General features: G+C 41.3%; 1 protein-coding gene across 1 annotated transcript; it reads right to left on the bottom strand.

The window, feature by feature from the left end:
• Positions 1–9,674: 9,674 nt before the first annotated feature.
• On the bottom strand, positions 9,675–21,481 carry Knstrn (kinetochore localized astrin (SPAG5) binding protein). Its single transcript, XM_046461926.2, is given in 9 exon segments — positions 9,675–11,510; positions 12,922–12,996; positions 13,725–13,780; positions 15,061–15,154; positions 15,327–15,432; positions 16,205–16,252; positions 16,922–17,054; positions 20,123–20,217; positions 20,396–21,481. Coding segments are annotated over 9 exon segments (948 nt in total). The 5' UTR covers positions 20,605–21,481; the 3' UTR covers positions 9,675–11,378.
• Positions 21,482–22,684: the final 1,203 nt, after the last annotated feature.

The raw sequence follows: 22,684 nt of genomic DNA, 5'->3' as shown, positions 1-22,684 counted from the left end.
CTTCCATGGCCTTTAATCATTGGCCCTACATTTTCCTCCCTCTCATGTAATCCCAGCAGCCAGGAGGCACAGACAGGAGGATCGAAATTTCAAAGCCAGCCTCAGCAAAAGTGAGGTGTTAAGCAACTAAGTGAGACCCTATCTCTAAATACAATACAAAGTAGGGTTGGGGATGTGGCTCAGTGGTTGAGTGCCCCTGAGTTCAGTCCCCCATACCCCCACCCCATTAAAAAAGAAAAAGAAAAAGATACATATCCTCATATTCCACAGTCTTCCTCATAAAACATACCTTACTTTTCTCTCATACAAAGTTGTTTCCTTTCTTATTTCTTGTTTTAGTTACAATGTATTAGAATTTTATTCCTTAGCAATTGTGAACCAGCAGTCTGTAGAGGAATACCATTTCATCCTTTCTAAAAATATATGCTTCCTCAAAGTGAATTTTTCATGTTCACTAACAGATCCAAATAAATTTAACTTCTTAAACCATATAAAAATAAGATGCCAGAGCTGGGCTTGGTGGTGCACGCCTGTAATCCCAGAGACTTGGGAGGCTGAAGCAGGAGGATCGCAAGTTCAAAGCCAGCCTCAGCAATGGCAAGGCACTAAGCAACTCAGTGAAACCCTATCTTTAAATAAAATACAAAAAAGGGCTGGGGATGTGGCCCAGTGGTCAACTGCCCCTGAGTTCAATCCCTGGTACCAAAAAAAAAAAAAAAAAAAAAAAAAAAAAGTAGATAACCTTTTTTTTTTTTTTTTAAATTTTTTTATTGTTGGCTGTTCAAAACATTACATAGTTCTTGATATATCATATTTTACAATTTGATTCAAGTGGGTTATGAGCTCCCATTTTTACCCCATATACAGATTGCAGAATCACATCAGTTACACATCCATTGATTTACATATTGCCATACTAGTGTCTGTTGTATTCTGCTGCCTTTCCTATCCTCTACTATCCCCCCTCCCCTCCCCTCCCCTCCCCTCCCCTCCCCTCTTCTCTCTCTGCTCCCTCTACTGACATTCGTTTGTCCCCCTTATATTATTTTTCCCCTTCCCCTCACTTCCTCTTGTATGTACTTTTGTATAACTCTGAGGATCTCCTTCCATTTCCATGCATTTTCCCTTCTCTCTCCCTTTCCCTCCCACCTCTCATCCCTGTTTAATGTTAATCTTCTTCTCATGCTCTTCGACCCTACTCTGTTCTTAGTTACTCTCCTTATATCAAAGAAGACATTTGGCATTTGTTTTTTAGGGATTGGCTAGCTTCACTTAGCATAATCTGCTCTAATGCCATCCATTTCCCTGTAAATTCTATGATTTTGTCATTTTTTAATGCAGAGTAATACTCCATTGTGTATAAGTAGATAACCTTTTGCATGTGTGTGGTACAGGGGATCAAGCCCAGGGCCTTGTACATGCTAGGTATGTGCTTTACCACTGAGCTACGCTCCCAGAATAAAGTATATAAACTTTAAATTTATGCTTAATGATCAATATTTTAGTATCTGTGACTTGTTTACTTATTTATTTGGTGCTAGGGATTTAACTCAAGGCCTTGTGCATGCTAAATACACTCTAACATTTGACCATCCAAGGGCAAAATTACAACTTAGTTTATAGATATTAATTTTGTTTTCAATTCTATAATTGGGCACTGTTTCATCCCATAAAATAGAATATTTGTCTAATGGTAGAGCCAGGGAGATTGGTTTCATGATCAGAGAAAGGCTTGAAAAATCCAGAAACAAAAAGCAGATTGGGTATTTTAGTTATTTTTCTTGGAAGGAAGGTTGGGATAGGGAAACAGACCTGTAGGGAAATAATTAACTAACCTTAGGCTATTTTTTTTTTTTTGGTGGTGGTGTTGGGGTTGAACCTAGGGCCTTGTTCATGTGAGGCAAGCACTCTACTGAGTGAGCTAATTCCCCAGCCCCCAGGCTATTTTTTAAAAAATTGTTTTTACATTTTTTTTAACCTTTTTTAACTTATTTTTATGTGGTGCTGAGGATTGAACCCAGGGCCTCACATGTGCTAGACAAGTGCTCTACCACTGAGTTACAGCCCCAGCCCAACCTCAGGCTATTTTAATGTTACTTCTTTTGTTTAAGAATTAAGGCACAGCCAGGTTCAGTGGTACACATCTGTAATCTCAGCAACTCAGGAGGCTGAGGCAGGAGAATCGCAAGTTCAAAGCCAATCTCAGCAGTTTAGTGAGGTCCTAAGCAACTTAGCAAGACCCTGTCTCAAAATAAAATATAAAAAGGTTGGGGATGTGGCTCGGTAGTTAAGTGCTCCTGGGCTCAATCCCCGCCCCCCCCCCAAAAAAAAAAAAAAAAAAAGAATTAAGATGCAACTAAGGAGGCTGAGGCAGGAGGATTGCAAGTTTGAGACCAGCCTCAGCAATTTAGAAAAGCCCTAAGCAATTTAGTGAGACCCTATCTCAAAATAAAAAATAAAAAGAGCCAAGCAGATGGCACATGCCTGTAAACCCAGGGGCTCGGGAGGCTGAGGCAGGAGGATTGTGAGTTCAAAGCCAACCTCAGCAATGACAAGACACTAAGCAACTCAGTGAGACCCTGTCTCTAAATAAAATACAAAATAGGGCCAGGAATGTTGCTCAGTGTTTGAGTGCCCCTGAGTTCAATCCCTAGTACCAAAATAAATAAATAAATGTTTTTAAAAAAAGGATTGGGGATGTGGTTCAGTGGCTAAGTGTCCCTAGGTGAAATCCCTGGTACCAAAACAAAAACAAAAATAAAAACAAAAACTTTTTAAGCTGTGTTTGGTGGCAAACACCTGTAAACCTAGTTACTTGGAAAAATGAGGCAGGAGAATCTCAAGTTTGAGGCCAGCCTGAACAATTTAGTGAGACCCTGTCTCAAAATAAAATATTATAAAAGGGCTGGGAGTGTAGCTCAGTGGTAGAATGTTGCTAGCATGTGTGAGTACAAGGTCCAGGGTTTAATCTTCAGTACTACAAAAAAAAAAAAAAAAAGTATAACTGGTCCACTTTGAATGTTTGAATATAACTCTTGCTGCTCTGCTACTATGATTTCATTTAAAACTGACATTTTTTTTTCTTCTCCCTCCTCCTTCTCCTCCTCTTTCTCCTCCTCCTCTCCCTAACCACAGGGGAAGCAAGATTTAACTTTCTTCCATTCCAAGCCCAGTTATCTGTCCTCCAGCCCAGAGACCACAAGAATGAAGGATCCAGACTTCAGGGCTGGCACCTGCAGATGCAAGAAATGGCTCTCTCTCAAAGCTACAAATGAATGAATGACTCCTGAACAGGGCACATTTGGAGTGTAGCCTTTGTATCCCCTCTTTAAAAGCCCACTGCCTCTGGGACAAGATTTCACTGTTTCTCCTTTGCTAGCAAAGCAATAAAACTTCTTTTTCCTTCTCAAAACCTTGTCTTCATTATTAGAGTGGCATCAGGGACAAGAACTAAAACAACAACAACAAAACACAACTAAGGAACCAGGGACTGGGGATATGGCTCAATAGTAGAATACTTATCTAGTATGTGTGAGGAACCCAGCACTGAAAGAATTTTTTAAAAAAATTTTCCATTTCCCAGTTGTAAATGGAGCCTATCATAGATCAAGTGACTCTGTGTTAGTCTATTAGTTCTGGAAATTAGTATGCCCCAGTGATCTCATTGTATTTTTTCCTTTTTTCTTCACACTTAGGCAGACAGGGTCTCCCTAAATCCTAAAATGCTGAGGCTAGCTTTGAACTTGCAATCCTCCTTCAGTCTCCTGAATAGCTGGGATTATAGGTATGTGCCATGGGATTTTTCGTCTTGACAAAAATACCGTAGTAATATAAGATGTTACATTAGGGGAAACATTTTTTTTTTCCATATATTTATCCCTATCTATCTATCAATCATCTACCTATGAAATCTTCAACTGCCATACATTGATGGGGTAGTGTAAAAGTAATTTGTTTTGGAACTGTCATGAGTTAACCTACATTATGATTCAGCAGTTCTGCTCATGTTTGGTTTCAAGAGAAACCAAGGCAGCTGAAACTCAGACACATCATTATTAATCTACCAGCTGGAGAACAGATACTTATCCATTCAATATGAATGGATTAGTCAGTCAGACATGTTGAATTAAAGAAATCAAACACCAGTATCCACTGTATGAGTCCATTTATGATGCTACAGGTTGGAAGAGTGACCTTGAAAGGTCCAGAGTATCCCAGTGTGCCATTATTGGGAAGTGCTGTCGACCTTTAGGAAATGAGGGCTTTTTTTGTTTAATATTTTTAGCTGTAGATGGACACAATACCTTTACCTTATTTATTTAGTTTTTTTATGTGGTGCTGGGGATCAAACTCAGTGCCTCATACATGCTAAGCAAGAACTCTACTACTGAGCCACAACCCCAGCCCAGGAAATGGGGGTTTACAGAAGATACTTAGGTCACTGTGGATGTGCTTTCAATAGGGATTATGGGATCCAGGTTTCATGATCTTTCTTTTTTACTTCCTTTTGGCTCACAAGGTGAGCTCTTTGCTGTGCCATTCACTCCTGTCATGTTACATTATTCTCCAGAGGCCCAAAGTGAAGGAGCCACATAATGTTGGACTGGAACCTCCAGAACCATAAGCCAAAATATTAACCTTTTTTAAGTTAATTGCCTAACCACTTAACGTGGTGGCTGCTTGCTCAAAATGTCAGTAAGGCAATACTAACGGATAATGATTTGTCAGAACAGTGATTATTTCTAGAGCAAGGGCAGTGTTATAAAGCTTCGTCCCGGGGTTTCATAAATTGACTTCCAGACCACTCATGTATAATCAAATCAAGCCTTTATTGAAGCACACCAGTGGCGACTGACCAGAACATAAAGCTGTTCCCCTGATCAGCCCCAAACAATTGCAAGGGTGCTCCTTATAAGCCTGAAAACTGCAAGAGGGATGTTTGGGGGTCCAGCCAATGCAAACAAGCAAGGTTACAGAAGCAGGAGAGTACAGTCAGGTGGCGGGATGCTTAGCCAACCACAATTAGCCCAGTCATCCCAGTTACAGAAACAGAGCCCCATTACCTAGTTACAGAGACAATGCCCCAATTAGGTAGTTCTGTGTTCTTAAAGGTCTCTACAGCAAAAGGAAAAGAACATCTTGTCCTGGTCATGACCCTTCTACTTGGCATGGTTGTTTTACAACATGGAGTTACTAAACAAAATGGAGTAACTTTGGCTTGACTATCACAGCAGTAATTGGCAATCTGTATACTTAAGGTTGGTGCACTTTGTTAAGTACAATACATTTCTTTCTTTTCTTTCTTTCTTTTTTTTTTTTTTAGAAAGTCTTATTCTGTTACCCCAGCTGCCCCTGAACTCTTGGATCAAGTGATCTTCCAGCCTCAGCTTCCTGAGTGTTGGGATTATAAGTATGCACTACTGCACCTGGTCTTTTCTTTTAAAAACCTGTAATAATATATAAAATGTGCCATTGACTAGGTACTGTGGCATGTATGTAATCCCAGTAATTTGGGAGGCTGAAGCAAGAGGACTGCAAGTTCAAGAGCAGCCTCAGCTATTTAGTGAAACCTTTTCTCAGAATCAGTGGCACAGTATCCCAGGGTTCAATTCCCAGTACAAGGAAAAAAAAATTCGGGCATTGTAACTTTTTTCCCCCAGTGCTGTGGATCAACCCACGATCTCTAACAAGCTCAGCAAGTGCTCTGTTGCTGAGTTACACTGACAAATCCAAAGTGTGGGGAGCCACTCCTGAGTTATTTGAGCATCTTCACTGGGCCTTGGAGCCAAAGAGATTTTGGTTTGGCATTGCAAGCTATTTTGTGGCTCCTCCCACTTAATGGATTGGGCAATGTACAGGACCTCTGTCTTCACTAGGCCAGGAAGACTGATCTCCTAGCTATAGAGTTGAGCGTGACCCAGTGGGAACTGGGCAGCCCACCTCCTACCTTAATTGGCTAAGAACATTCTGTAGAAAGCCTTTGAAGTTCTCCCAAATAAAGAAAGCAAACGTGGGCTCTTGCTCTTTCTAGCATGGAAGCTCGACCCTTAAGGTTGAAGAGCTATCCTGCCCCTACTCTTTAAAACTATTTTCTGTGTTGTGTGATTTTTCCACCTTATTCCTTGGCCAGCCCACTCCATGCAGGGGAATCCAGCTTCCATCACCTGTGCAGGCTGAGCCAGACCAAAGGTAATTTTTTTTTGGTGGGGTGGGTCGGGGGTGGGGCAAGGCACGGCCGTGGTACTGGGGATGGAACCCAGAGGTACTCTACTATTGAGTTATATCTCCAGCCATTTTTTGGTGGGGAGGTGGGGCGGAGGTGGGGTGGGGAGTACTGGGGATTAAACTCAGGGGCACTCAACCACTGAGCCACACTCCCAGCCCTATTTTGAGACAGCCTGAGTGCTTAGTGCCTTGCTTTTGCTGAGGCTGGCTTTGAACTCACAATCCTGCCTCAGTCTCCTGAGTTGCTGGGATTACAGGAACGCGCAACCATGCTTGGCTCCAGCCATTTATTGTGAGACAAGGTCTAAGTTGTCCAGGCTGTCCTCAAACTTGTGATCCTCCTGCCTCAGCCTCCTAAAGTAGGGAATACAGGCATGAGCCACCTTGCCAGGCTTCATGTCTGTCTTAAAGATGGCTGTAATTTGAGCCTAAGAGTCAAAGTTGATAGTTCCCAGTTCAGAGGGAAATTGAATGGCTGCAGTGGTGTGGTCAAAATGAGAAGCAGTATGTTTGGGGTGAGAAGGGATGTTGGGAAATTTGAGAACATGATTACAAAAGGAACGAATCTTTTGCCAAGATTAAGCTCTCAATTTGAATAGTATCACCACCAGAACCTTTGCCAGGCCTTGGACACATACAAACCAGCAAGACAGGTATTCTCTCTGTTTTACTATAGTTTCTGATTAAGACTGAGAGAAAAGATTTGCCGAAGGCCAGTTCAGAAGGTAGGCTGGGATTTCAATTGTTGGGAATGGGCTGCAAGCTGAAAATCTTTTTTTTTTTTTTTTTTTTTGTGGCATTGGATATTGAACCCAATGGCACCCTACTAATGAATACACCCCCAGGTCTTTTTATTTTTGAGACAGTCGCAGTCAGCCAGGTTAGCTTTAAACTTGTGATCCCCTTGAGTAGCTGGGATTACAGATTCGCATCACCATGTCTGGCAAAAACATCCTAATTTTTATAACCAATTCTTACTATCACCCTGACTCAAAACTTCTATATAGCTGAACACAGTGGCACATGCCTGTAATCCTGGTGATTTGGGAAGCTAAGCAGGACGATTGCAAGTTCAAAGCCAGACTCAGCAATTTAGCCAGGTCCTAAGCAACTTAGCAAGATTGTCTCAAATTTTTTAAAAAAGGCTGGAGATGTTGCTCAGTAGTTTGAATGTCCCTGGTTTCAACCTCAAGTATCAGGAAAACCACCACCACCACCATCATCACCAAAAAAACCACTTCTATAATGACTCAATTTCCTCAACCTCTCAAGCCACCAATTAATTCCTATAGTTTTTGTTTCAACTTACTTTACACCTTTGTAGTCATGGCCCTACATACTTATTTCCTGTTTTGTTTTTTTTTTTTTGTACTAGGGATTGACTCCAGGGGCGCTCGAGCTACATCTCTACTACTTTTTTTTTTTTACTAGGCCTGGACTAGTTGTGTTTAAGTGATTGGGTCAAATAGTATTTATGTCCTAACAACTTAGTAGTAGTTTGAAAATGTAATACACCTAAATCTAAAGAAAATGTATATTTCCATGTTAAAAAAAACAACTATATAATCATTTACTAGTCAGACGTTGGGCACTCTCAACTTCTCAAACTTTGGAATCTAGCTGGATGGACACTGCCACCTTCATTTCCTAACTGGTGTTCAAAGGAATTGAGCCTGGTCTATTATGTTGTTACTGACCTACTTTGATAGTTCACAGGGGCCTAACATGTCAAGTATCCCTGTGAGTACCCTAACATTAGAATATCCCGTGGCATTCTGTGAATATGCAGCCATGTTCCAAGGGTGCCTTGGCTCATGGTCTGGGAACCACAGATATAAGCAACAAGCTTTACTCATGTCTTAACCAGGCAAATACCATGAGTATTTTAGAAACATGAATCTGGCCTTGATGTTAAAGGTGGAGGATAGCAGGAATAAGAGAATAGACTCAGCCAAGCACAGTGATTGGTGTATATCCAACAAGTGGTGCAATCCCAATGAACTCAGAAGGCTGAGGCAGGAGAATCACAAATTTGAGCCTAATCTGGGCAATTTAGCGAGACCTTGTCTCAAAATTTGGGTATGAAGATGTAGCTCAGTATGTGCCTAGCATGTGTGAGGCTGAGTTCAATCCCTAGTACTACAAAAAAAATAAATAATATAAAAAAGTAAAAAATCATGGAGATACTGAAGGCACCATGATTTAAAAAGTTTGGAAACCTCTGGCCTAGATGATAAAAATTCACACTTCTTAGCCTGGCATTCAAGGGTCTTCAAAACTGATGGCACAAACACATACTTCCCATCCCCAATATTCCCTGGCTCATTTTTTTTTTTAACCAGGAAATGAACCCAGGGGCGTTTAACCACTGAGCCACATTCCCAGCCCTTCATTTTTGAGACAGGACCTTGCTAACTTGCTGAGACTACCTTTGAACTTGGATCCTCCTGCCTCAGACACTTGAACCACTGAGATTACAGGTGTGTGCTACTGCTGGTACTCAAATCCATTTCTCCTACTTGTTGGTTGACCCTGGGCAATTCTCTTAGCCTATTTGTCAACTGAAGGGGAAAAAACAAAACAAAACAAAAAAACTAACAGCACTTAACTTATATGGCATAATGAGTATTATTACATAAAGAATATACACAAGTACCATATGTAGCAAGTGCTCAATTAAGTGGTAGACATAATTCTCTCTTATTTGAAACAAGCCCAATCTGTATTCTTGCCCAGTTTCCCAAGACTAACCTGAATATCCCCTCAATTTTCTGGTCTACAAATGTTATTTTTTCTCTGTTGAGCCACAGTCCACCTCCTCCATTGAGTCTTCCCCAAACTAGCCCATAGTTAACTACCATCAGACTCCATACCACCACAAGTCCATAGTTAAGTATTGCCTTTTGTAATGTAGCTGGCATCACCTGCACATTGTTTCCCCAAATAGACAACTGTAAGCATCCTTGAGGTTAGGACCGTGATGCTACCTTTGTTTCCTAACGCATCTAACACAGTAAAAAGTACAGATCAATATTTGCTGACTTTGGGGCTGGGGATATAGTCAGTGGTGGAGCACTTGTCTAGAATGTGGAAGGCCCTGGTTTCAATCCCCAGTACCACCAAAATAAAATGACAAATTTATATAATGTATAAAATATGGGCTCCAGAGTAGATTAAGCACTCAGAACAACTCTTCTGTCGAGACCAGAGGGAAAACACACACACACCAAAAAAAAAAAAAAAAAAGGAAAGAAGGCACAAATGCTGGCCAGCAGTGCTAAGTGGAAGCCTGGGATCAAGGTCCCTTGTGAGATCAGGTCATGAGACAGGGTCTCTATGTTGGAAAGGATGTATTTGTCAGGATAAGCACACAGGTAATTAAATTCCTAGGAGTGAACTAGCAAGGCCTAGCAAGAAGTGAGGATAGCATAAGAAAGTGTCCCACTCTCTCCTTCCAACCATGCTTTTATTTTTGTCAGAAATACCAATTACAGCCTGGTGCAGTGGCATATGCCTTTAGTCCCAGTGAAGGGGGTGGGGGTGGGGTTGGTGAGGCAGGAGGATCCCAAGTTCAAAGCCAGCCTCAGCAATGGCAAGGCATGAAGCAACTGAGCGAGACCCTGTCTCTAAATAAAAAAATACAAAACAGGGCTGGGGATGTGGCCCAGTGGTTGAGTGCCCCTGAGGTCAAGCCCTGGTAACTCCTCCCCCGCCCCCCACAAAAAAAGAAATACCAATTATAAATTTGGGTAAATAATCTTTTAAATTATAAATATCCTGAAAGTGGGTAGAAGGAAATTTTTAGCCTTTCTCATTGATGAGGTCCACTCCTCAAAATATGAGACATAAACAATTATGCGAGGGCAAATAATTGTAGCCCTTTAAGCTAGGGTGACTTGTTACTTGGCTTTACTGGAGGGCTCTGGGACGACTTAAAGATGCTTAAGAGTAGGGGATTTGGGGGATGAAATTAGGAGGTGCAGAAAGAATGGGAGATGGCTGAAAAAAGTCTACTTTGACTAAGCAGGAAATTTGGCTGTGCCTTTGATAAACTTGAGGGGAGTCTATTGTGGACTTTGGGCAACAAACTGTATGATCTGTGGGACAGGGACTGGGCTCAGGGTTAGCTGTGCCAGGCAAGCAGCAGGTGTACAGGGAGAACACTGGCACAAGCCAGGTCAATGGAGCCTATCACCCTTGGTACAAATGGGGGAACCACTCATTGGTCCTGAAGGCAGAGGGCTAGAGTGAGTGCTCAGTGAGTGGAAGAAAAATATTCTGGGTAAATCAAAATATCCCAAACTTGGACTGAGGTTGTAGTTCAGCAATAGAGCACTTGCCTAGCACATGTGAGGCACTGGGTTCAATCCTCAGCACCACATAAAAAACAAATAAAAGAAAGGCATTCTGTTCATCTATAATTGAAAAAATTTTTTAAAAAATCTTGAACTTATTATAATAATGTTCAGTTGACATGTTTAGGTTAAAGCTATTTTCATTCCTCAGAATATACAGTCAGAATATTTATATAAATATTTATTTCCAAAGTAGTACTTAAAAAAAAAAAGCAGATGTGATTTAGATTAAAAGCTCCAAGATGTATTGTTTCAGGTAGGTGTTATTCCTATCTCTACCATCACCCCATTTGTTAAGCCAAAAACTTCAAGTTCACAAATTAACAATGACGTATAAAAGCCCAACCAGGATGGAACAGTGTGTGTTCTAAGAGAGAACAGCACAGCTCATCAGTGATGCCTCAGGGAGCTCCTGTGCTCTACTGTAAAAATAAGGATTTCTTCCTGTAAACCTGAATGTGACCTGCTAGAGTCTCTGGTTGTGGCTGCTTTAGTCTCCTGATTCTAATGGTGTGCTGCTTTGTTGCCTACAAGGTTGAGTCAAGCTTCCAGGTCCATTCTTATAGGCCTCCATTATCTACATGTGATGCTCAGGAGAGTTGACCAATCTGAAGGTGGGGAAAGCTGTTTAAAGGAAGAACCTCCATTCCAGCATAATCTGCCCTTAATCCTACTGCAGAAACTGTTTTCACTCTGGGGATTATAAGTCTTAGAAGATCATGGCCACGAAGATGTCTTAAGTGACTTCCTCTGAGAATTTTATCCCCAACAGGGAGCCATCTGGCCACTTGTCTTTTATTACATTTCTAATAGCTGCTCCATTTCCTCCAGGGCTGTTTTAAAATCATTGACTTGACCATTACATAAGGTTTGCTGTTCTAGAAATCGAACCCTTTCTTCTTCTTTCATCTTCAACTTTACCTTTAAGGCCTGTAAGGAAAGGCATTTCAAAAGAATAAACACACTTAAAACTCTTGACTCAACAGGAAACACAATACCCACACCAGAACATTATACTTCTATTCCACTGAAGAAGACCAACAAACATTGCATTTTCTATCTCAGATTTTCTTTATCTGTGCTGGTTTTAGCAACTGTTCTCTGTATTACAGACTCCTGCATATAAACAGAGCAATGAAATTCTCTACTTTCCATGAAATATCACCAATGATTCATTCAAGCAATCTGAAGCAGTTCAGACCCAAGGTTTTCTTTTTTATACATTTTTTTTTAGTTGGACACAATACCTTTATTTTATTTATTTACTTATTTTTTAATGTAGTGCCGAGGCTCGAACCCAGCACCTCACATGTGCTAGGCGAGTGCTCTACCGCTGAGCCACAACCCCAGCCAAGAATCTGGATTTCTTACTACCAGTTTCTTTCTTGAGATATCAAACTTTCATAGCATGGATTTCACATAGGTCTCAACTGTCAACTTTGAACAACCTACTGTGCTGCCTACTGCCTCATGGCCCGGAGATGTGAATATTTCTAAGCGTCCACAGGAACAGAAAAAGAAAGTTAGTGGGGAAAAAAATGGGAAGTCGAAATGAAGTCTTGGAATGTAGTTAACAATAATTCACCAGTGCTGGTTTCTTTTTCTGTCCTCCACCCCACCGCCCATATCAGGCATAACCCAGTAGTGTTCTACCTGTGAGCTACACTCTAGCCCTTTTTTCCTGCCTTCATTTTGAGACAGGTTTGTACTATGTTGCAGAGGCTGGTCTAGAATTTGTGATCCTCCTGGATTAGCTTCCTGAATAGCTGGAATTATCAATGCTGGTTTTTTAGTTTTGACAAATGTACAATGATGATGTAAGCTGTTACTATTATTATTAGGGAAATTGAGTTTTCCAAAATATCTTTTCAACTTTTCTGAAAATCTAAAATATTTCAAAATAGTTTATTAAAATAAAGACAGGGGCTGGGGTTGTGGCTCAACGGTAGAGTGCTCGCCTAGCACATGCGAGGCCTTGGGTTTAATCCTCAGTACCCCATAAAAAAATAAATTAAAAAATAAAGATCCTCAGCATCACATAAAAACAAATAAAATGAAGGTTAAAAAAAAGGTATTGACAACTACAACAAAAAAATAAATATTGAAAAAAAAAATAAATAAAGACAGGCAGTGGTGCACGTCTGCAATCTCAGGGATTTGGGAGGCTGAGGCAGGAGGATCACAAGTTTGAAGTTAGCCTGGGCAGCTCAGTGAGACCCTATCTCAAGATGAAATTAAAAATGGACTGGGAATATAGCCCAGTGATAAGAGTGCCCCTGGGTTCAATCCCCATACCACAAAAACACAATCTACACCTGCTTCAGGTGATGTTTGCCCTCACCTGTAACTCCTCCATCTGCTTCTTGGCAGTTTCATTAAAAAGTTTCAATTCATCTTGCAAAGTTTCTAACAGCAACTAAGAGGAAAGTACAATGTAATAAACAAATCTTCATATGAATTAGATGGTGGTTAATGTTCCATTCATTTGTCAATTGCTAAGCACTGAATGCACTTGGCCTGGCTCTCTAATGGGCGTTCCGATGAACTCAGTCCACCATACAAATTTCCCCAACAGGATGTGCTCTGTGATACATAGGCCTTAGCAACAAAATATGGCAACCACAGAAGGGCTGACTAATAGCCTGAGGGAGCCAAGGAAGGTTCTGCAGCTAATATTCTATGACTAAGATGACAACTAATCTTCCAAGTGAAAGATCATGCATGTATGAGAAGCTTTTGAAGTCCAAATGTATTACCTTCCTTTTGCAAGGAAGGAACCAAATAAACCCTGCAAATTCAAATTTAACAGGCTGAAACTCTGTATCACACAGTTCTCAATAAAGGACTAGTGGGGTGAAATTTGGTAAAGTATAGATTGGAGAGATCAGAAAGCTCTCTATATGAGTTCAACCTATCATGTGTTTTAAAGTGGTACCTTTTCAATTCAGACTTTCTTATGTTTGTAAGCACAAAGCTACCTTTCAGGTAAAATATGCAATTGAATACACATCCTATTTGCTCTTCTATTATTGTGGATAACCAAAGGCTGCTTTTTGGGGTTTGTTGGGCATATATCAGAGACCCTCTGAGATCTACAGGGCCCCAAAGTCATACAGCCCTGCCCATTCACACTCACGCCCTCACCATAGAGTCTGTGTGATCCAGAGTAGGTTCCGGCTGTGATGCCAGGGTCTCACTGCCTAAAAGAAATGTATTCAACAAAGTCAGCCTCATTCTGGGAACTGCACCTTACCAGAACAAAATAAAACTCCCTCCATGGACAAGTATCAGAATATTTCCAAGGGAACTTTCTCCAAGTGTCTATTTCTACACTTTCTGCTCTGAGTTTTCACCTGGAAAGAGTCACTCATGCCTGCTCTTCAGAGCGGTATTTTACCTCCTTTCTCTTTAGGTCTGCATAAAGAAAAAAGCCAAAAATTCATTCTGTTCTTCTTAGCTCAGTGGAAAAATTTGTTCAGAGGAATGTATAGGTTGGATTTCTGCTTTGTTTACAACACAAAAATTATTCTTAAAAGTCTTTCAAGTCTTAAAAATAATGATTTTCGGTAATAGTTCATTCACATATTAGAAATATACAAAAATGTTTATGGTAATGATAAAGATTATCTAAACTGGAGCTGGGAGTGTAGCTCAGTGGTAGAGCATGTGCTTGGCAATCCCTAGGCTCTTGGTTCCATCCTCAGCACCCAAACAAAACAGCTACCCCCAGGTTAAACTTATCCAGTCCCATTCAAAGTTAGCCTTTCTTAGTGCAAGGACTAAGGCTCTTTCCCTGGTATTCTCTGGTTCCTCAACTCAGCCTGAGGCTGTCTTACAGTCTTCTTTTTAAATTTTTATTATTATTTTTTTTATTATTAAAAATAGCTTCTTGAGTAGCTGGGATTACAGGCATGTACTATTATTGTGGCTGGTCATCTTATAGTCTTCGGGCAATTCCTTCTTTCATTCTCTTCTTTGCTACAGAGTCTGGTCTTTTCTTTGCTACTCAAGGGACAGGGTCTGAATAGGAGTCACTTTTTTGGGGGGTACTGGGATTGAACCCAAGGCTTCCTACATCCTAAGCATGTGCTCTATTACTGTGCTATATCTCCAAGCCATGATCACGTTAGTCACCGTGATATTGCTGATTAGCCAGATTTAGGAACCCTAGAGTAGTAGTCTCTCTTTCTCTCTCCTGCTTCTCTCCTGAGAAAGGCATTAGTTAAGTTCTACTTCTCTTCAAAGAAACACGATTTTTCAGTCTATTTGTGAGGTCATACCTGTTGGCACCAAATGAATAGCAGAGAGTATTCAGATAGTAGAAGTAAACTTCTCTCTACAGTCCTGCGAAATTCTATTGGTCAGGCAAAAATCAACATCAGATAATAATAGAAGCTTTCATGAATCTTTAGGCCTTTGCTAAGCAACTCCTGACCAGCTGGGCCACCTGAAGCTATGCTGCCAAAGTCCATTCTCTTACCTGGGTTGAGGCCCTTGCTCTCTAAAATCGCTAAACAATTGTCCTGAAACTTCTCCAGCAGCTCCACCTTCTGAGTCAGGTCCTTCAGCTCTCCCTGTTGGAGTGTCACATAGATCAGGAGCTGTCCTCTGGTAGGTCTTTGCCTGAGCTCGTGGACAAGACAGCAAGAGCCTGGCTTCTTCTCCTTCTGCCCTTCAGCAGCTTGCTCCCACCCATCATGTGTAGCCCAGTGACAGCTGATGACACAGGTCTGGTGGGTCTCTTACCTGAGTCTCAGTCAACTTCTGGTGCAGCTGCTTGTTGACAGCCTCTAATAGCTGATTTTTATCCTTGAGCTCTTCCTCTGATTTTTGCTTACTCAATGGTTTGTAGCTGCAAAAAAAGTTGTACTTTACATGAAGATGCAGAGGGGATGAATATGGGTTAAGGAGTTACTCAAACAGGTATGAACCCTGTTTTCATTATATAGTGGTATATGACTCAGTGAATTGCATAACCTCGCTGAGGCTCTGGGTACTCATTTCTAGAGTGAAGATCACACTCACATTTCATACTATTATTGTGAAGAATAAAAGAAAACCCATATATAGTGTTTAGGCCAGATACTAACACATGATAAACATTTAATAAATAGCCACTGTCGTCGTCATCAATATTAATCCTTCATTTTGAAATTCTTTCTTACTAGCATTTTGTCTTCAAAACTTTTAAGACATGCCCACCTAATAGATTTGGAATAGAACCTAGGCGCATAGGCTTTTCAGTTTCTCATTATCTGTTTCAAGACTGTAAAACTTTCAAACTATCCTGAAACAGAGATGGGTCCAGGAGTTTACCATGTCCACCTCCACCACTGGAACATTTATTTCACTGTCACTAACCACGCCTATTCCAAACTCCTGTTGATGGGCCATCAGCAGTGGTCCTGGCATGGAGCACAGAAAGCTCTTGTCTGAGGCTCAAGATGGTGGCACCACTGATTCTTGTACTGACAATGGTTCTCCCTGCTGGCTCTGCCTTATCCCTGAAAATTCCACTCAGGTACCCAGACCATAATATATTAAATAAGTCCCATGAGTGACACACAACTGGGAACATGAATTACCCTAAAATGGTGGCCAGGTTTATTTACCCTGTAGCTCACCTCTTCTTCATGTTCCTCTTGATGGCAGTCTCTGCAGCCTTCATCTGCCTAGAGAAGCAAAAACAAATTAATCCGGGAATCATACTATGTTGCACTGTGTTGTAAACAAGGCAGAACTAAGAGCTTGAACTTCTGAAGGAAGAATCAGAGATTAGGTACAAGGCAAACAGTACAGGCTTAAGAGCCTAAATGCCTATCCTCTTTGGTTTCACACTGAGAAAGTTTTATCATTAGGGAAAGGGTTGCCTTCCTGATTATCTCAACAACCTGACAGACCTGCTCATGCTCCAGATAGTGTGGCCATCCCATGCTAACTAAACTCACCTGGGAAAAGAACACTGGCTAGGGGACAAGCATATATCCTAACTGGGGCTGGACTTTGCTCAGATCAGCAACCTAGGCTAACAGCTAGGCCCTCGCAATACCATTTACATACTCAAAGCAAGTGTGAGAGAGGAAAGAATACATCTTTTCATAATCCTTGCTGTCTCCCTTCAGAACAGATTAACACAGAGAACCCTGACAAACAGGTCAGTGGTGCCACAGGCTATCATTTAGGAGCCTGGTGCTCCTGAACCCCTAGTTTTTAATTCTTAGTACTGAGCAATTTCTAACAAGATGGTTTTTTGTTTTGTCTTTTGTGGTGCTGGGGATTGAACTGGGGCCTTGTGCATACTAGGCAAGGGCTCTACCTGGATACCAATGATCTGTTCTCACCCATTCTCTCGCTTTGGTTTGGTGATTTTTGTAATATCATTATCTGAACCTCCTGAATAAAGATGTCTGGAAACATCGACTTCTTTGGACTTAATAGGTAACAGACTCTTGGTAGTAGCTCGAGTTTGTGTATCTGCAAGGAAAAACAAGAGAGAGAGAAACCAAAGCTTTATGACCCATCAGCTGCAACCCTATAACATACAATTCCATCCCAAGTGTATAAGCCTTTATTTTCATACTGGCCAATCTCAGTTTGTGAAGACTAATTTCAAAGAGTAAGACTTCTGGACTAGTTGTCAATAGAAACCAAAATTCTTTAAATGTGATAATTTAGTGTACTTAACACATCAAACTGAAATGCTGGAGGAAATAAATATGAATGTGGAGACTGATACAAGTAATGGGTTAAATGAAAGGCAGAGTTAGCAGGGCAAAACCCCAGCAGGAAATCATCAAACACCTATGCAGTTATCCCATATTGTTAAGTTCCCAGAGCACTCAGCACATTATCCTACGGCAAAATTCCAGTGGCTTTTCATTCAATTTTTGTCTGTTTTCGTCAAATTTCTTCCTAACCACCCTAAAAGTCACCTGTGTGTCCTCTGAGCCTAGTAGAGCAACTCACATATGAAAAAAAGTCCAAGTACTACTGCTGAAATAAATGAAATACTTCAGTTTCATAGCCCTTCACCTCTAAACTATTGCCTGTCTTCTTTCCTCTTTTTTCTGAGGCCTCTATCACCAGCTCTTTTACTTTATTGATCCTTTATTAAGTTTAGAGGTTCCCTATTTGGATTCTTTTTGATCTTGCTGGGCTATGGCCAGATAACCATGATATGGTCCTGCCATGAGACACTTGGTTCCTAAAGGGGAGCACATCCCCCCTAGCCTTAAGCCAGCCCTTCACCACACATTTTCTATAATTTATATTTCACAGCAAATTCAACTAACTTATTCAGGAATTAAGACACCACCCCCTGCCGCCCACACAACAAATACACACAGGCTTTCCTTCTTCTTCTCCCCCACGCCTTCTTTTTAGGTGTTGGGGAATGAACCTAGAGCCTTGCACATGCTGGGCAAGCACTCTATCACTATCCCAGCCCTGTCTTTTTTTTTTTTTTTTAATTTTTTTTTAGTTGTAGATGGACACAATACCTTTATTTTATTTGTTTATTTATATGTGGTGTTGAGGATTGAACCCAGTGCCTCATACATGCTAGGCAAGAGCTCTACTACTGAGCCACAATCTCAGCCCCCAGCCCTGTCTTTTCTAAATTATACTAACTTCATTTTGTTCACTGTAAAATGGCCCCTTTAAACTTGACCTAAGTTAAGAGCCATAACAATTACATCAGGTTGAAGAAATGAAGTACAAAGTGCTAGACTGCAGAGATTAGAAAATTTTTTATTTGTATACAACAAGATTTTATCTGAATAACTCTGGCTGCCTAACACTTCACTTATCAAAATGTCTTCCTAACCACCCTAAAAGTCATCTGTGTGTCCTCTGAGCCTAGTAGAGCATCTCACGTATGAAAAAAAGTCCAAGTATACTGTTGGAATAAGTGAAATACTTCAGTTTCATGGGCTATTTCATAGCCCTTTACCTCTAAACTATTGCCTGTCTCTCAGGTTAACACATTATTTTATTTAAGGGTATATTTTTATGGGCACCTAACCTTCATTTCGGTTTTCTTTTTTCCCTGTGGTACTGAAGATCAAACCCAAAGGTGCTTTTGAATTCAAGGGTGCCCTACTGATGAACTACATACACAGCCTTTTTTTTTTATTTTTTATTTTGAGACAGGGTCTCTCAAAATTGCCCAGGCTGCCCTTGAACTTATGATCCTTCTAGCTGGGATTACAGACATGTGCCACTATGCCCAGATCTATATTATTGTTTTTATATTTTTAAAAACTTTTCCAGCTCTATTTTTGATACTCATAACCCAAAACAAATACTTTTTTTGAGGTATCTGAAGTAAAAAGTAACCTTGAGGCAACATTTATTTTATCCTATCTCAAGTATTTAAAAAGTTAGAAACATGAGCTGGGATTGTGGCTCAGCAGTAGAGCACTCATCTAGCAAGTGTGAGGCGCTGGGTTCGATCCTCGGCACCACATAAAAATAAATAAAATAAAGGTATTGTGTCCAACTACTTCTAAAAAAAAATATATATATATATATATATATATTTTTTTTTTTTTTAGTTAGAAACAATAACAAATGTATCTCATTAAACAGGAAGAGAAAGCAATGAATTATTTGCATCTTGACTGGGAGATGGCCAGTGACTGCAGCACCCCATGAGAAAGACAGCAGGGCTGTGGTGAGAGACCAGTTCTCCAGCTAAGTGCAGCCCCTGATGACGCCAGGATTACCATCCAGGTGTTGAAGCAGCCAAGACAAAGACAACAACCCTTTAAAGCTTGGAGAAAAGCCTATTTACTTCAGACATCAATCTTGCCACTGCTTATCAACCAGCTTCATGGAATCATCTGGGAAGGGATCATAAATAGCTACTCCATAATCTCCCACAACAGTTTTCAGGTGTCTGGAGTTTATTCTATGCTATAATTTTTGGATTAGGCAGCTCAACCACTGAAGACCCTATGAGATAACTTTCAACCACAAGCAAAACAACACAAAGTAAGGCAGGAAAGCAATTAAGATTATGTTTTTAGTCATGTCTTTCTCTTTTCCCAAAGTTCTCAAATACTTTGGCTAGGCCTGACCCCTCTCATTTCACTCAACATTTATTGAAAATGGGCTAATTAAAGACACCGTGCAGATATTAATGTAAATAAGGTACCCTAGCTCTCTCCCGACAAACGTCCCACTCCTCAAATGAGTCTCCTCCCAGACAAGAGATACCAAGTTTGGAAATAAAATGGATATTCCTTAAAAAAAAAAAACAAAAAAACACCTAGTTTAATAATGTTGTACCACAACCAGCAACTTCAATCTAATTGGTGAAAGCGGCAAAGGTGGGGATGGGGTGTTACCGTTCCTACCACGTGGTTCTTCCCCTAGCTCCCATCATAAACCTAGACAACCGGGATCTAAGTGGCTAGCCCACCGAAGGGCCTCCAGGTTCCGCGCCCCACATTCCCAACCATCGATCAGATCCTTTACTCCCGGCTTGACTTCTACGGCGGGACCACAGTACCCGGGTTGGGGATGGTGTGTACACCCACCTGCCGACAGGCCGCCGCTCAGCACAGACGGGGGCTGCACGCTGCACACTGTCTTAACCACACTGGTCATCGTAAGGAGGCGGCACGGCTAGGCCCTGGAAGGTGCAAGGTGAATGTTTTGCAGCGCCGGGCCCCAGCCCGAGCAGGTGGAGGGCAGGGAGAAAGCTTGACCCCGCCAGCCCAGGCTCGGGATCTGGGAAGAAGCGCCTCCACCCGGCGCCACCCCATCCGCCCCCACACCCAGCCCAGTCCCTCGCCCCGGGAGAGACGAACTCAGACGCTAGCCGCTCCCGCTCGCAGTCCTTGTCGCTGTTGTTCAGAAGAGGCTCAGCAGCAACGGCCAAGCAGCCGGTCGGGTCTGCCGCCTCGGTTTCAAATGGAAACTTCCGGGAGCTGGGCGGGCGGGGTTGCAAGTCGCTTTCCGTAGGCGGCCCTGATGTGCGGAAGAGTCTGTCCCGCGCCGCGACTTTGGGAGCCGCCATGCTGTACGGAAGGTTCGAGCACAGGTGTGGGAGCCCCGGTTCTAGGAGGGGAAGGGGGCGCACTTGGCAGGCCTGAATGGAGCTAATGAACTACGGTGTCATTCCGGGCAGGAGGCGAAAACGTGACCACGTTTAATGTCCAAGTCACAAAGCTGTTTATTTGGTCTGTGGACGTTAGGGTTACTGCTAAGAGCATAGGTTATTGGGATGAAAACTGAAGGCTCAGTGGGCTGCAATACCTAAAGCACCTATTTGGACTCCTAAATGTAATAACATCCTTATTTAAATGGAGATTGAAAACCACTCCTATTAAACAGGGTAGAGTTCTCTGACGTACATTCATTTTATTCGACGAATGTTCACTGAGCATCAGGACTGAGCTTGACTTTGCCCTTCTGGAGTTTAATTGTGATTAAACTATGAAAGAAAAGTATAAAATTTTATGAGAGAAAAGCAGGGAAGCTTAGTTCAAATTTGGGGATCAGGGAAGATTCAGGTGGTGTTTGACTCAGGAAGAATGAGAGGGAGTTAATTACATGAACATGGGGGAATGGGAAGAAAAGCTAATGAAGTTTTTTTTTTTTTTTTGTACTAGGGATTGAACTCAGGAACACTCAACCACTGATCCACATCCCCAGCCCTATTTTATGTTTTATTTAGGATCTCACTGAGTTGCTTAATGCCACTTTTGCTGAGGCTGGCTTTGAACTCACAATCCTCCTGCTTAAGCCTCCCCAGCCGCTGGGATTACAGGTGTGCATCACTGTGCCTAGCTGAAGCTTACTCTTATTTAATATCAAATTATGTTTTTAAAAACTTACTCTGGGGCTGGGATCCTGGCTCAGCCGTAGAGCGCTCGCCTAGCATGTGTGAGACCCTGGGTTGATCCTCATCACCACATATAAATAAATAAATAAATAAATAAATAAATAAATAAATAAATAAATAAATAAATTGGGTCCAACTACAACTAAAAAATAAATATTAAAAAATATATTCTAAAAACAAAGCTTACTCTGGCTTTTAATGGAATTCATTCTGGAGAATGGACTAAAGATAGTTGGGAGGTTGGGAGGATATTGCTGTGTTCAAGTTAGAGATGATGGCCCCTGGGCCATGGTGGTGGAGATGGAGCAGATACATGTGCAGCAATTTTGGGAGGCAGAGTCTCAGGCTAGATGGGATTTAGGGAAGGGAGGGAGAAAAGAGGAAGATGTTGAGGATAACTCCTAGGCTTGAATAATTAATTGTGTGGATAGAGTCACTATTTTGTGGAGGCATGTGGGAAGGATTTGAGAGTTTAGTTTTGAACATGGAAAACCCTAAATACCTTTGAGACATTTCACTAGAGTGTTCAGATAGGCAGCTGGAAATACAAGCTTTGAGCCCAGAGGAGATTCTGGGTTGTAGATATACAGTAAGCCCTTCATCCTTGAATTCCATATATATACATTATTTGGAGAAAGAAATTGCATCTGTACTGCATATGTGTATACACACACACACACACACACATACATATATATATGCTTTTTTCCTTGTCATTTCCCCCTGTTCCCTAAACAATATAACCTAAGAGTGATTTAATAGCATTTACATTGTATTAGATATTATAAGTAATCTAGAGATAATGTAATGCGTATGGGAGGATTGTGTAGGTTATATGTAAGTACTAAGCCATTTTTAATAAAGGACTTGAGCATCTTTGGATTTTAGTAACCTGGGGTTCCTGGAACCCAAAACCCTTGGGATACCAAGGAATGACTGTACTTTTGGGAATTATTAGTATATGGATGTATTTAAAGCCACTTTTTTCTTTCCTGTTTTTTTGATGTACGTGTGTGTGTGTGCGCGTAGAAATTGAACCCAGGGCTTCATACATGCTATATGTGTGCTGTAACACTGAGCTACACCCCCAGCCCAAGGCAGAACTTCTGCTCATGTGTTTGTGCTTATGAAGATGGATCATCATCTCTTTCCTGTGCCCTATTATCCCAGATAAGATCAGGGATGTCCTGGTCTGGCTGTGTGATAACAGAGAGACCCAGTCCATGGTGCAGAGAAGCTAGAAAGAACCCTG

Source organism: Marmota monax, unplaced genomic scaffold (assembly GCF_021218885.2).
Source record: "Marmota monax isolate L192 unplaced genomic scaffold, Marmota_monax_Labrador192_F-V1.1 WCK01_AAM20220418_F8-fsc00001, whole genome shotgun sequence".
NCBI lineage: Eukaryota > Metazoa > Chordata > Mammalia > Rodentia > Sciuridae > Marmota > Marmota monax.
The sequence above is the reverse complement of the archived record's forward strand: the minus strand, read 5'-3'. Positions and strand labels throughout refer to the sequence as shown.